We start from the raw sequence: 16349 nt of genomic DNA on the forward strand, positions 1-16349 counted from the left end.
AATGTTGGACCTCTGTATGTGGCCAGGCTGTGTAAAAGTCTCACACTTGTGGTATCACCATACTCGGGAAGAGTATCAGAATGTATTTTGGTGTGTCATTTTTGCTATATACATGCTATGTGTTAGAAATATCTTATAAATTGACAACTTTGTGTAAAAAAAAAAAAAAAATGCGTTTTCATTTTTTTCCCACATTTTCCAAAACTTATGGAAAAAAATGAACTGTTCAAAAGACTCATTATGCCTCATAGATTATACGTTGGGGTGTTTGCTTTCCAAAATGGGGTCATTTTGTGGGCAATTCCATTGTCCTGGTGCTTCAGGGCCTTCAAAAGTGTAATAGGTGGTTGAGAAATGAGATGTGTCATTTATGCTCGTAGAACGCATGAAGGTGCTACTTCAATGTTGGGCCTTTGTATGTGGCCAGGCTGTGTAAAAGTCTCACACACATGTGGTATCGCCATACTTGGGAAGAATAGCAGAATGTATTTTGGGGTGTAATTTGTTGTATGCATATGCTGTGTGTGAGAAATAACCTGATAATATGACAATTTTGTAAAAAAAAAAGAACAAAAAAAAATCTTCAATTTGCAAAGAATTTTGGAAAAAATGACAACTTAAAAAAACTCACCATGCTACTTACTTAATACTGTGGAATGTCTACTTTCTAAAAAGGGGTCATTTGGGGGGTATTTGTACTTTCCTGACTTGTGTCTCAAGAAATGAGATTCACCTGATGTACTGAAGGACTGATCAGATGTGATCGATTTTCAGAGATTGGCACCATAGTTTGTAGACTCTATAACTTTCACAAAGACCAAATAATATACACTGATTTTGGTTATTTCCACCAAAGATATGTAGCAGTATAAATTTTGGCCAAAATTTATGAAGAAAAATTACATAACTAATTAGCAAAATTGTATGACAGAAACAAAGAAAAAGGCATTTTTTTCACAAAATTTACGGTCTTTTTTTATTTATAGCACAAAAAAATAAAAAACCCACTAGTGATTAAATACCACCAAAAAAAAAGCTCTATTTGTGTGAAAAAAGGACGCAAGTTTCATATGGGTACAGTTTTACATGACTGAGTAATTGTCATTCAAACTGTGAGAGCGCTGAAAGCTGAAAACTGGTCTGGGCAGGAAGGGGTGTAAGAGCACTGTGTTGAGGTGGTTAAATAATACCTGATGATCCTGTTATGAAGGTCTTTCTATAGCCATTTCATGTCATAGAGTGGGAATGTTGTGCCCCTATCTCAGAATTGTGCTTCTGCATTGTCACCTTGTAATGTGGGCTTCCAACAGAGATTACAATTGATTGTTTCAATACACATTGTGCAGGCATGGTCCATTGTTTTCACTATCAGGATACTTGGCCTTGTTTCATTAACCCTTATTAGCCAGTCACGAATATTTGGGCCCTCTATCTCCTGCCATTTTTTTGGGATTAGACTTTTCGCCAAATTCAATAATATCGGGGTTAAAGATGCAGTGTACCTTCTATTGTGACCCTCGGCCCCATGGAACATACACACCCAAGGGTCCTCCATAATCACTTTCCCCACTATCTCCTCTATAATCTTTAACACTTCCTGCCAAAATTTTTTAATAATTGGGCAAACCCACCGGAGGTGCGCCATCGTTCCTCTGTTGGTACACACTCTCCAGCAATTTGAGGGTTTATCCGAATGGAGCTTATTTATTTTATCAGGTGTCGCATACCACCTGGACAGGCATTTGTAATTTGTTTCTATCATTCTCATGTCCACTGCTGATTTGTGTGTTGCATTGAAAATGGCCTCCAGTGTCGCTCCACTACATACAGGTCTCAATTCGGATTCCCATTTTTTGATGTATATCGGTACCACTCCCTCTCCCCCATCCATCAATATTTTATAAAGTGCCATTATTTTCTTTATTACTTTGTCCCTCAAGAGCAGTTTCTCCAGTGGCCTATAGTTTTTTTTATCTCTAATAGGTCCTGGGAGACTTTTGGTAAAATGCGCAAGCTGGTTGTACCGCCACGCATCAATTTTCATTAGGTCCTTGAGCCGGGCTAGCTCCTGGAAAGTGATAATTTTACCGTTTTTCGTGATATCTTTTAATTGTGTATTGTTTTTTTGTATCCAATTACCTCCCACCTCCCCCATCTCTGGCAAAAAAAACTTGTTGTCTTTTAAATAAATAAGTGGCGAATTGAACTCCCATGCATTTTGTTTGTGTAGCTGATCCCATATTTTAAAGGTATGACGTGTTATTATGTGCGTGTTGGGGCCTAACTTTCTAAAGTGTGGGGGATTCCATATTAAGTGATTTAGTTTTGCATTACTCAAATCTTTTTCTAAGTTTACCCATTTTTATCTAACAAGTCCTTTTCCCAATCTATCACCCGTGACAATACTATCGCATTGTGGTATTTTTTAAAGTCTGGAAGTGCCAGGCCACCCTGTGCTTTTTCTCTGCTCAGAACCTTATAAGCGATCCATGGTTTCTTGTTGTTCCATATGAATCTAGTTATAATGTTATTCAATGCCCTAAAATAGGACTGAGCTAGCGGAATTGGGAGTAGCTGCATTTTGTACAAGATCTTCGGGGCCAAAGTCATTTTAACAGTATTTATTCGTCCAGTCCAGGAGATTGGTAGATGAATGCTTTTTTTAATTTCCTGCTTAATCTCATCTAGAAGTGGGATATAATTTAAGAGATACATTTTCTTTAAGGAGTTTGCTAATATAACCCCCAAATATCTGATATTTTTGCTCCACGGAAAATGGAATACTTCCTTAAGTTTAATTACTTCTTGTCTATCTGTGTTATTATTTAGAACTTCTGACTTACTGAGGTTGACCTTGTAATTTGATAGCTCTCTGTATCTCCTCAGGGTGTCGAGTAGGTTAGGGATCGAGATTCTCGGTTTAGTAATGTAGAACAACACATCATCGGCGAAAGCCGATAACTTGTGTTCATCTCTCCCCACCACACATCCAGTTATGTCCAGGTTTTTTCGGATCGAGGCTAGTAAAGGCTCCAGAGTCAGGACAAACAAAAGAGGGGACAGCGGGCAGCCCTGCCTGGTCCCGTTCTCCATCTTAAACTCAGCTGATGGTGTACCATTTACTTTGACAAATGCCGAAGGGGATTTGTACAATACTTTAATCCAGTTCAGCATGGTACCACCCAGTCCCACTGCCTTTAACGTATTAATCATGAATCATGAAGTAGCACAAAAAAAAAAAAGGATACTTGGCCTAGAGTGCATGCATGTGGATAGGATGTGGCTGCAAAGAGTGCAGAAGATCTGCAGCACTGAGATGCCACAAAAGATGAAAATATGATGAAAAAGACAATTATGATACACAGTAATTTAGTATACTAAGCTGGTAATGTAAACTGGGGATCAGGCCACTATCTGCTGGATATATGCAGTATTATTTTAGACCACAGCCTGCATTTTAAATTGTGATAGCAAAATTCAGGCTGCAGTATGGAGCCTAATGTGTCCCATAGAATTTTATCTGCTTTATTCTGCAGAATGCAATTGGAGCACAGACCAGCTTACTGTTTTTCTCATATATTTGAATAGTGCTGCACTTGTTTTGGATTCCCAAAGCAAGCACAGTGCTAAGTACATTTGTAAAGTACACTCATAGCTCATAAGCATCCAAGCATGATGAGGCCCTTCATGTAGGAACCACCCTACATGTACGAGTTTGATGTAACTGGCTTTTTTAGGGGAGTGATTGGTTTGTGACACTGGAGAGGGAGTTGGTAGTGTTCTGTGGGATTTATGCCACTCCGGCACAATTTTTGACTATGTGAGTGTAACACTTTATGTTTTACTAAAACATGTTTAATTGGTACTGCACTATTGTTAGCCTCTTTCCATGCATATGAAATTTCCATCTTGATGTATTAATATCCAATCCAGATCCATATATATGGAGTAAAAAGTGGATTATACAAAAACACTTTCAGACATTCCAGTAATCTTGGGAGTCCATTGTGGCAGTGAGCTGCTCTCATTTAGGATTAGTCACTGGGTGTTTATGATTTCTACAACAGTGACAGGAATATCTTCATTTGCATTTTTGGTGTTTATTCATACACTTTCATGAATTTATGTATTTTTTCTGGTATGATATTTACATTAAGCCAGACATCAAGTATATGGTCCCCAAGGGGACATTTATACTTTCTACATGGGTGTGTTGAAATACTATGTTGATACTTGAGATCACATTTTGATACCCACCTAACGTATGGGTAAAAACTTATTGGACACCCAGTATCATCTTGTGACGGCATTCCATTAACTCAATTAACCATTAATTGCCATGCACAGTTTGTATTTTAACATTTTCCATCAAGGAGAGCAAGCAGCTTGACACTTTTCACTGCTGGTTGCTCTCAACCCCTGCTTGTCACTGACAGCTTGTATCCCTACTGATGTTCTCAATCATGTGATTACTATGTCAGCTATGACATGGCAGGCTGGAGGCTTCATTAGGAAAATAAAAGCATTCAGCCTGCAAACAAACAATGCAAACAAAAAGGAGTTGTAAACCCTCAAGGTTTTTCACCCTATTGCATTCTATGCATTAAGGGGAAAAACCTTCTGTGTTGCAGCTGCCCCCTAGAGCCACCCTTTTTCTTACCTGAACTCGATCATTACAGCGACAAGCACAAGTTTTTGCAGCTCCAGACACTGTCTCGGGTTCTCATTGGATAGATCGATAGCAGCAGGAGCCAATGGCTCCCACTGCTGTCAATCAAATCCAGTGACATGGGAGCTGGGGGCGGGACAGCGTCCTGCTGTCTATGTCAATGGACGCAGCAGCAAGACTTGGTAGCACGCTCACATGGGGACCCCCATCTTTCCGAGGGGGCACCCGATAAAGAGGAGGAGCCAGGAGCACAGCTGGGACACCCCAGAAAAGGAAGATCGGGGCCGCTCTGTGCAAAACCCTTGCACAGAGCAGGTAAGTATGACATGTTTGTTATTTTCACAAAAATTTTTTAAAAAAAATGAACCTTTACGATCACAGTGAGTACAGAGGTATCTGCACTCAGGTATCTGTCAGGGTATAATACAAAAGCAGAGCAGACATGCAAATCAGTCATAATGGTTTTGCCAGGTTACCGGATATACTGTATAATGACACTGCTAAATTTTGGCTTGGCATCAATAACCTCTGGTAATGAAAGGGTGAAAATTAATTAAAAGATAGGATTTTTAAATGAGGAGCTGATAAAATCACTAAATATACCCATTCAAAACTTGTGTTTATTTCCCTTGAAATTAGAGAGTATTTAACATGCAGATTAGGGACCCTTCAATAGCTGCAAATCTCATAAACGACATTTCTGTGCAATACAAAATGATTATTGCTGGCAGAGCTCAACAGAAACACAAACCTTGTTTAGATATACTTAGCTGTGACATGTTAAGGGGAAAAAGCACACAGGGTCCAATGGGTTGAATTTGTGCTAACGTACTGTATATTGCAACTATAGGAATAAAAGCATCCTATTTTTTTTTTTCAAAGAAAATGCTATTGCTGTGTAAAATTAAAATGTATTCATTTTGTATATAGCACTCAGAACTCGTTCATACTTTGCAGTTCTGTGCATTTTGGTTCAGTTATGTGTGTTATGTTGCGATGCCACTAAGGTAATGGAGCTCCAGTGCACCAGCCCATTAGCACAACGCACCAGGATTCAAAGGTCTGAAAGGGCCCTTAGTGGACTGGGTAATACACTCTTGCGTAGATTGTTACCATGCCATTAAAATGAGTGTAATTTAGTAGATTATGTTCAAATGATCCATTCCTAAAAAAAATAAATAAATATGAAACACATCTTGCTAGAATTCAATAGAAAAATATTATATTCATATCCATTACGTCAACAGTCAACAATGAATACATCTTCTTTCAATATCGTCTTCTAACTTTAAGTTGTATAACCATCTGTTCCCAAAATGAGATACAGCAGGAGCTCCTGTCAGAAAGCTTATGGGATTCAAACACTAGCAAAGCCATCTTGTGCAGTGAAAGACGTTTATATTTTTCATCATAGACACATTAAGTTGTTTATACTGCACTTCAGAAGATGCTATAAAAAATATCACACATGACACAGGAAAATTGAGGTTTATTACTTGGATCCAATTATATCCTACTGTGTGAAACAGCTTTTCCTTGTTAAGAACAAAGAGAAAATGCTAGTCCTATTATAACATCTGATTTCATGTTGTCATAGGATATAATGAAAGACGAATGCTCATTGCTGATGCTGCAGCTTAAGGAACGGGATGAACTTATCCACCAACTGCAAGAAGAACTGGTAAGTTATACAAGAACCACTGAAAAATGGTCATTGAAGACTAACGTAATTTAAGCTTTGATCAAGTGCTTAGTAAGACTTATGGCTTCCACAGTAAGTACACAGAAGTGTCCTTTATTGTTTTACGCTATTGCAAGTGGTTTTGTTCTCATTCATCTCCATAAGGACGAAGATAAAAAAATAATAAAAATTAATGTTTTTTTGTTTGGAAACTGCTAAGACAAAAGTAGAAAGTCATAAATCAGATGGTAGAGCAAAACAGAAAAGTCTTCTAGAGACATCATGTGGCTGTACTTTTGTCGGTAGATTTAACGTTCAACTTAAACTTTTTTTTGGTTCTAGTTTTGCCCAAAGAAAGGGTTTGACTGTCTGTCCTTTAGCCTCATGTTCTATCTTTGTCTTGTATAACTGGCATGTCACTAGAGCAGAAAGTAATGGAATATTTCTTTAATGGGAAGGTTAGGACATCTCTCTGTTTTGTTATTGTTTTCTGTATCCTTCCTGTCTCTTTATTTTATTTATTTCAGGTACTTATATAGCACTGTCAATTTACACAGAACTTTACATATACATTGTACATTCACATCAGTCCCTGCCCTCAAGGAGCTTACAATCTAAGGTCCCTAACTCACATTCATGCATACATACTAGGGCCAATTTAGACAGGAACCAATTAACCTACCAGCATGTTTTTGGAGTGTGTGAGGAAACCAGAGAAGAACATGCAAGCTTCAGGCAGATATTGTTGTGGTTTTGATTTGAACCAACGACCCTTTTGCTGCTAGGCGAAAGTACTAGCAACTACACCGCTGTGCTGCCCGCTTTCAGGCCTGCACTTTATTTCATGTCTAGGTCTTACTGGAAAACAGAAATAAAACCTTGACTGTAGTTCTGACTCCTAGTCACACCTTAGAAAACTGAGAAAAAAAACTGCTGGAAACGGGATTTGAACGGATCCAGATGCAAACATGCCCAAAAAGAATACTTGCCTATTAAAGGATGATTACATGCTAAAATAGTATACATAAAGACATCTCATAAGGGTTATGCTACAAATGTCTGAAATTCTGGATGTACTAGAGAAGGACTACCCAAGGTAACTCAGTAATAATACCTTACATATCCAATTCAGTTATTGAATTACCAATATTAGTTCATGTACTATATATTATTACAGTAATCAAATGTGGGCTACATTTGAAAATAGCATGCAATGTGTTTTATATGCATAGAAAGAGGCATATAAATGCAAAAATGGCTTCATATTACTTAAAGTTTAACCCTGGCTAAACCTTTCTTTGAGTTTTAGATAAAGTAAGGAAGGTATAGAACTTTGGGAAGGGTTTTATTGCTGTCTGATTCCCTTCAATTCTGTTCATATAGAACAGGACAAAAATGAGAATCTTCCCAACTGAGACACAATAAGCAATGTAAATTTCCCACATTACTGCATGCCTCCCTATCAAAGAGAAGTTCCACCGACACTGGGACAGAAAATAAGAGAAATCCTACCCAACTGGGACACTTACAGTATGACAATAAAAAACGTACACGTTTCTAACCCTTTCCTGCTTTTGATTGAAATGTGTTACAAGCAAGACTCCAGTGTTGAAGTCCAGGAAAAAATAATATAGCATTCATTTTTACCTATAAAATCACAATTTAAAAATTGGTGGTTTTGGGACCCTAAGATACCTGTGGTGTGAATGTTGTGCCCAGAAAGTACAAATCATACGTATTGCCTGCAGAGTCCCTGCAACTGATCTCTTTCCCATTACTGAAGGATTTATTATACTTCATTCTGCACCCTGTCTCTGTGTGGAACTGGAATCATCATATTGGTAGATGCAGGGCTTTGCTTTCCCATGTTAAAGCTGCCTCTTGTGATTCGTGATCTGATGACTGGCGGGTGAGTATTCCAGTCGCAGCAAGAAAGCTACAGAAAGCACAGTTCAACAGAATGAATGAAGCAGAAGCAGGGCTCCAGCAATGAGAACACTGAGTAGCACTGTAGTGACATCACAAAATCTCACTCCAAAATCTCACTCCGAATCTTTTGAGACTAGCAGGCAGAGGCAGCAGTTGAAGGAAACAGAAAAAAATCCTGGAAGTCGCACATCTATGTTGTCCTACAGAGTCATGACTAAGCTCTGGGGGGTGGAGTGAAACGCATTGGGGCATGGCCTGGTTGGAGTCCAGGCTGAGGTTGCCACTCCATCCATCTCTGTAGGACAACATAGATGTGCGATTTCCAGGTGTTTCTCCTCTTTCCTGCAACTCTTGCAGAAGCCAGGACAGGCTCCATCCTCTGTCAACACTCTAGCAGCAGCTCCAGATGCACCACCCATACACCCCCTCCCTATCGAGCCTGAGCGGCATACATACATTTTCCAGGCAGAGGCAGCAGTGCCTTAGATAATTCAACACTGCAGAGTTACAGCTACAGAATGAGTCTTCAGAACCAGACTGATTAGCTGCAGTCACATTTAGGAAGAGGAATACTATGTTTTAGAAAGAATTCAAGAAAAAGGTTAAACTTTTCAGAGCACTGCTTAGGTACAATTCTAAATGTTTCTCTATAGGACTGTAAATCTTCACTTTTAAAGCGCAGATCCGCTTTAAGCCTCCAACACTGTACCAGAAAGCTGCATAAAAAACACATAGAGTGGAACTGTCAATGTTGCTTTGTACCCAGATACAGCAAATAATTATTCAACTTGGCTGCAGTCAAAGTTACATTTGTATTGCATTGTAATGGCACACTGACTGATTTGAAAGAAATTCTACTTTATCTAATTAGCAAACTGATACCTATAGGAACTATTTTGTTTATGACACTTTACCTTTAAAATGGAGCTAAACATACCTCCTTTTGCTCCCTTTTTGGTGCCAATATCACGACCCAGTATTCTTCCAGGTTCAAGATCTTGATTGTTCAGCCCAAAATAACATAAGCTCTTCGCATGTTCACATATAACGGCATCGAGCTTTCCTTTGCTCTAGATTTTATATATGAGCTCTGCTCCTGCGTAAGTTTTCTAAAAGCTATTTTTTTTATATATAATATATTTGTTGAACAGATAAAAAGGATGTCTGTTGACTATTTTTCACATATTATGCAGACATTATAGTGTTATTTATTTCTTATTTCTTTGTAATAGCCTCTGCTGCTTTATCTGAAGGCATCGTGTTTTCCATCTTATCTCTCATTGCCTCAGAAACTGCTTTGGTGACCATAAAACAAACACAGAGTAGAATATATTTCATTTTTTTTCTGTCGCTACCCTTATGTCTTTGTTGTCTAGAAACAGAAAGTAATACTCCAAGGGAAAAAAACTGATGAGTTTCAGGTTAAATAGGATCATTTAGGCCAAGACAGACGAGGACAGGATCATAGGGTCAGCTCTCACAAATTTATCAAGATGAGATAATATCTGACAGGTGTCCAGAGATTGAAATGGATACATTGTAATGGATTGATATGTACAAATGTTTGTTTGTCCCTCTAGAAAAAAGATAAATATTTTATTGTTTGCGTCTCTTTTGTGTCCTGGCTCTTGTGTATTTTCATTAAATAGATGCCAGGAGCGTGGTCTGAGGAAGAATAATCAAATGCTTTGCTTGTAGGATCATCAGCAGCAGTAGACGTGGTGTCATATTGTAATGGGGTCACCCTCCTGGAAAGCTGACTGTGACAATGTAAACCAGTGATAAAAGTAGAGCTAATGTAAACTATATTAAGTGTCATATCATAGCTGATGTGCTTATCAACAAGCATAAAGATGGACACACATGGAACAAGATCAATATGTCATCCAAATGTTTTTGATAGAGCAATGGAACTGTCTTACTGCCTGTAGGGTGTTATTGGTTGCACTGCTGGACTGTGAGACTGCAGTGACACCTGACATGCACTGAATAATATATATTTTCTATGTGAAGGAAGCACTGCTGAGGGTCTTCTTATTACTTTCCAAATAATCAGATCCCTTTATGAATGATAGGTTTTAAGAACAAATTAACAGACTGCCATTGGAGGTTGAAAAATATGAAAACCTAGTAGAAAATACTGTATCTAATTTGTATACTTTTTGGCAAGTTTGTAAAGCATTGTTATGACATTACTGTGATGATACAGCATCTTTAATCTTCAAATAATTTTATTTTGTAAATAACAAAGAATCATACAGAACATAAACAGATAAAACAGATATACCATATACATTTTCAGCAATTACAGACTTTATAAATGAATACATCTATCTTTCCCTAACGGGGACAGAAATAAACCAGAAATAGGTGAAGCGCGTGTCAGAATTCTAATTAGAAGCACGGAAGGGCATTAATGAGCCTTGGTAAGGGGTAGTATCCGTGAGACAAGCTAAGAAGAAGGGGATCCAGTCTAGTACCTTGGGCATACCGACAAACCACCCCAATGGGATCACACTGTGGATTTGCCTGGTAGTCCCGGGACCAAGGCTCACGCTTCAACGCCTTGTCTCTCCTTCTGACCCCCAACTGTGCCCCTATCCCCCTACATTCTGTCTTTGGTGCTTGTGCACAAGCAGCATGGCCGATGTCATGCTTATCAACATAGTGCATTCAAGTAAGACTGCTTCAAAAAAAAAAAAGGAAATATACAAAAAAACCCCGCCCAAAACAGGACAAAATTCTATCAAAACTTGTCCAATATCATCCTATAGTGGAGACAAGAGAGTCTCAAGAAAAAGAAAAGGAAAAGGTGTTAGAAAGGAGGAGTAGAAAGGGGGAGGGGGAAAAACTTTGCAGGAGGTTCCAACTATCTAAGGAGCTGTATTGTGATCGGAAAAAAGGGAACATTACAATATTTGGCCCAAGGCTCCCGAATAGCAAAGAACATATCACTTTTGTCATTTATTTTTGCTACTATTTGTTCCTATGCCATAATCCACGACACCTTCCTCTTAAAACCCTGAAAAGAGACACTAGGTTTCTTCTATGACTTCGCTAATGAAGCTTTAGCTCCTAAGAAAGGAAATTAACTTCTGTGAAAATTTAGGAAAAGTCCTGATCTTCCCATTGAGCAGAGCAATAGAGGGGTCAGGGGTAATTGTTTCCTGTAAAACAGTACTGATTGTATGGAAAACTTTTCCCCAGAATGATCTGATTCGAGGGCAAGTCCACCATATGTGTATCATGGTTCCCTCCAATTCACAGCCCCTGAAACATAGGGGGGATGACCCAGGAAAAATGACAGAGATGCGAGCAGGTACATAATACCATCGTGTTATGACTTTAAAACTGGCTTCTATCAATGAGATGTTTTGTATACCTTTGAAGGATCTTTCAAACCTGATAAACCAAACCTACGATGTCCAGGAGCTGTCTAAGTCCTCCTCCCATGCCCGAGCATATCCAGGCTTATCCGATGAGGATTTTAAGGCGGTGTAAATTAGGGATATTCCTCCCCTCTGGATTTCAGTATTGGAGCACCAATGTTCAAAGGGAGTCAGAGAGGGGTTTTCTTGATTGTGATTCCAAATTGAGTGTAGGTAGTGGTTAATTTGGGAGAATCTGAAGATCTCAGAGTCCGGCATGTCTAATTTGTTATGACAGTGGGTCAGCGTGATCGGACCTTTGGGGGAGAGAAAGTGACCAATCCTATATAGGCCTTTATCCGTCCACCATTTAAAGGCCCTAATTACCATCCCTGGCGGGAATTCTGGGTTATGGAAAAGGTGAGCTAGTGGTCTGATAGGTGAAATTAGGTTACGATGTGAGAAGAGATTTGTGCTCAAGGTTATAGAATGGGAGAGGATAGGCGACAATATTGCTGGCCTAGCCTTAGGTTCACACCAGAGAAGGTAGTCTATAGTGTTCCGTGGGGTAGCCTGTCTTTCTATTGAAAGCCAACTTGGCTTAGGGCCTCTCGCAAGAGCCATCATGATTTGGGAGAGTTGGGCCGCCTGATAATAATGCCATAAGTCCGGTAGACCGAGCCCTCCCTGACTTTTTAGACGGTAAAGTATACTGGAAGGGCATCTGTACCCCCTTCGACCCCAGATAAAACGGACAATCTCCGATTGGAATTTGAGAAGGATCTTTTTCTTAATCCGGATAGGGAGGGAGCGAAAAAGATATAAAAGGCGGGGGAGAAGGGTCATTTTGACAGCGTGTATTCTGCCCAACCAGGACAAACCACATCTGGCCCACTTATCCAAGTCCTCTCTACATTTACAAAACATGGGGGGTAATTAGCACCAAACAGCCTTTGAATGTCTGAAGTTATTTTGATGCCTAAGTAGGGAATTTCCGTGGGTGCCCGGGGGAAAGCAAAGTTAGTGGAGAGCTGAGTGATTAGATTCTGTGGGACTGTAATGTTCAACGCGATGGATTTGGACATATTGACCCTTAAGCCAGAAACTGTGCTAAAATCTTGGAGGATCTTATAGATCATAGGGGTGGAGACGAGAGGAGAAGGTATATATAGGAGAAGGTCGTCCGCATAAAGCGCACATTTATGCTCCTGTTCACTGCATTGTACCCCCTTGACATCTGGGTTGGATCTGATTGCTACAGCCAGCGAAGAGGAGAGGGGAGAGTGGGCAACCTTGCCTGGTCCCCCGGCCAATAGGGAACTGTTCTGAGTACCTCCCCATGAGACAAACCTGGGCAAATGGAGTCAAGGGACTTAATGTAGTTCAGGAAGAAGGGGCCAAATCCCCATCTTTGTAATATGTCAGATAAGTATTCCCATTCGACAGAGTCAAAAGCCTTATGTAAGTCGATGGAGAGGAGAAAGCCCCTCTGTTGGGAGCCCCCATCCCATCCGGACCTGAGCAGGGATATAACATCTATTGTTCTACGTATCTGGTCTGGTCCCTGTCTGCCAGGGATGAAGCCCACCTGATCGTTATGAATATATTTAGATATGAAGCTCACCATCCTATTCGCTAGAATTTTAGTCAGAATTTTGATATAATTGTTAATAAGTGAAATAGGCCTGTAGTTACCAAGCTCACTTGAATCTTTTTCCGGCTTTGAGATAACCAAAATATATGCTGAATTAAGATCAGGTCCCAGGGGGGCTCCATCCCTGAGGGAGTTGAAAAATTTAGTTAGGTTTGGGGCCAGGTTGGGGGCAAACTTTTTGTAATACCCGGTGGAGAAGCCATCTGGTCCCGGGGCGGAACCTGTTTTAAGAGATCTGATTGTGTCCAACACTTCCTCTACCGAAATCGTGTCATCTATAAGTTCCCTATGTTCCTTGGATAAAGCTGGAAGAGGCAAGTCCCTGAGGAAATGGTCTCGTTGTTGTTGTGAAGGGGACTCAGAGGGTTTGTATAGATTAGCATAAAATTGTGAAAAAGCTTCCATAATTTTTGTAGGGTTTTGTGTCAGGTCTCCTGATGGAGTCTTGATTTTGGGGAATGCTAAAGAGCGTTGTTTTGGATTGAGTTTGGCTGCTAGTTTGGAGCCCATCCATTCTGTTTGGTAATAGAATTTAGCCCCTGTCCATCTTCAGTGTTTTTCGGCTGCAGAGGTCAGAGCAAGGTTAAGAATGGTCCTGGATTTGTCGAGGGTCTCTAAGGAGTCAGAGGTGGGGAGTCTCCTATGTGCCTTAGCTGCAGCCCTGTATTCTGAGGTGTGTTTGAGAATGTCAGCTCTATGAGCTGCTTTGAGATGTGAGGATAAACTAATAATGTGTCCCCTAATAACCGATTTGTGGGCTGCCCATATAGTGGAGGGGGAAACCTTTGCCGTCTTGTTAGTTTGGAAATAGTCTTTTATGGCCGCTGCAATGCCCAGACAATTAATCGGGTCACTAAGGAGGGACTCCTGTAATCTCCAACGTGGCGGGCTCTTAGAGGGACCTACTTTCTGGGCCACTACAAAGACCATAGCGGGGACAGCGGGGAATCAACAATCCGAGAGCTAAGGACAAGTGGGATAGTGCGCGAGCGGGTAAAGACGTGGTCTATCCTGGCGAAAGAGTTGTGTGGAGCTGAGAAGTGAGTGTAGTCTTTTTTATGTGGATTCGCTTCCCTCCAGATATCGACCAAGCCTTCATCAAATAGTAGAGCCGCTATTCTAGTACTCTGTTTAGACGGGCGTTTAGATTTAGATTTCCCGTTGGCTAGTCTATCAAGTGCGGAGTCAAAGGCGGTGTTCGAGTCCCCTCCTATAAATATTGTACCTTTAAGGTGAGCTTGTAATTTTTTAAGAAACAGGTCAAAGAACTTTCTTTGGCCCCTGTTAGGTGCGTAATACGAAACGAACGTATATAGTTCGCCATCAATGTGGCCCGACACTAGCAGGAAGCGCCCCTGGGGATTAACTATCTTCTCTGGTTGAGAAACGTTCAAATGTTTGGCAAAGCAAATGGCCACCCCCTTGGTTTTGTTTTCAGCTGAGGCCAAGAAAAATTGGGGATAGTGATGGTGGAGAAATGAAGGTTTGTAGCTCGCTGGGAAATACGTCTCTTGTAGAAGCAGGACGTCAGTGTGCATAGAGTGGTAGGACTGGAAGATCTTTCTACGTTTACTTGGGGAATTTAAGCCTTGTGTGTTGTGTGATATAATTTTAAGAGGAAGTTTCCGATCTTTTAAGCTAGCCGTAGTCCAGAGGGGAGAAAACTATTATCCCACACCGCGACTTACCTACTCCTGAGGAGCGGAAATAATGTCGAAACCCCGTCTGACAAACGTGGTGTCCACTAGAGCCTGGGATGAGGAGCCAGAGACGTCCCTTGAGTCCGGTGGAACCTGTACTGGAGTGCAGGAGGATAGAAAGGGAGGGGGGGAGAGAGCAAGGAGAGGAATAAAAAGAAGAGCAATTAAAGATGTGCAATATATAAAGAACAACAAGAAAAATGTACTGAGGAAATTGGGAAACCCAACCCCGCCCAGCCCAAAGAGTAGGAAGGACTGTCGTTCCTACCCTTACGTCCACTTGGACCTGAGCCTCCCTTAGACAGGGAGACCAATTTAGAGCCCAGGGGAACCAAAGGAACTCCTGGAGTCTAGTGTCGGCGCACTGGGCCCACCACAGCCCCAGTTCCTTGCAACAATCTAACTGAAGACCACAGTCGGGTCTATTAAAAACAAGTAACAGAGCGTTCATTAAGAGAAACTAGCCATTACTAACATGTATTATGGAAAAAACCCTCTAACAGGGGTATACACGTGCCCCCCTCTTTAGATATCAGAAAGCTGAGCCTATCGGTGCCCGGGGGAGGGTGGAAGTCCCCGAGCCAGGGCCAACCCCCCGGGAAGCCCCGGGGACACAAATCCTCCATCAGGGGACCGTTTGTGGAGGGTCCCCCAGCCCCCAGGACCCAATGAAAAAGCTCAAAAAACGTAACCTTGCCCTGTAAGCAAACACTCATTACATCGTCATGGAGAACAAAAAAAAGGGAGGGGGGCCAAAACCAACAAAAAGAAGTCCCGGAACCAGTGGAACAAAAGAGAACAAAAACGTTCTTCTAAGGGTCCAAAATCTTTGAACCAGGTGAGATCGGTAAAGAGTCACGTGGGGAAATTTTCCTTCGGCCTCTTGGAGCTTTGTTTTAGCCAGGATGGTTGTAGCGGGCTTGCTGGAGGGGGTCTTTTAGTGGAAGATGGGGTACCCTTGCTTGTCTGTGATGCCGAAGGATCTTGAGGGATGAGGCCCAGCTGAAGAAGAAGCCGTTCACCCTCGGCAAAGGTGGAGAAGCTGCAGTTTCTGCTCTTGTATGAAAAATTTAGTCGCAACGGGAACGACCACCTGTAGGAAATCTCTTTCTCTTGCAGGAGCTGCAGTAAAGGTTTCAGAGCTCTTCTCTTCTGAACTGTGTAGGGGGAAAGATCTGCAAAGATCTGAATTTTATGGCCAAGAACGGAAATGTCATTCAAATTTCTGGCTTTCCGCATGACTTCCTCCTTCACGGAGTAGTAATGGGGCTTAACTATTATGTCCCTTAGGAGTCCATCTTTACGGGGAGGTTGCAGAACTCTATGGGCCCTATCAAGCTCTAAACGG

General features: G+C 41.0%; 1 protein-coding gene across 2 annotated transcripts in view; it reads left to right on the top strand.

Annotated features, from left to right (window-relative positions):
* CCSER1 (coiled-coil serine rich protein 1) overlaps positions 1 to 16349 on the top strand; it is a 1308521-nt gene that overhangs the window by 1082525 nt on the left and 209647 nt on the right. Inside the window, exon 8 of one of the 2 annotated variants that reach the window (XM_073601044.1) lies at positions 6267 to 6443. In XM_073601044.1, coding sequence (XP_073457145.1) covers positions 6267 to 6404 — 138 coding nt within the window. In that variant the 3' untranslated portion in view covers positions 6405 to 6443. The remainder of the gene's footprint in view (positions 1 to 6266; positions 6444 to 16349) is intronic. The other variant, XM_073601043.1, reaches the window with a different exon arrangement.

Source organism: Aquarana catesbeiana, linkage group LG01 (genome assembly GCF_042186555.1).
Source record: "Aquarana catesbeiana isolate 2022-GZ linkage group LG01, ASM4218655v1, whole genome shotgun sequence".
NCBI lineage: Eukaryota > Metazoa > Chordata > Amphibia > Anura > Ranidae > Aquarana > Aquarana catesbeiana.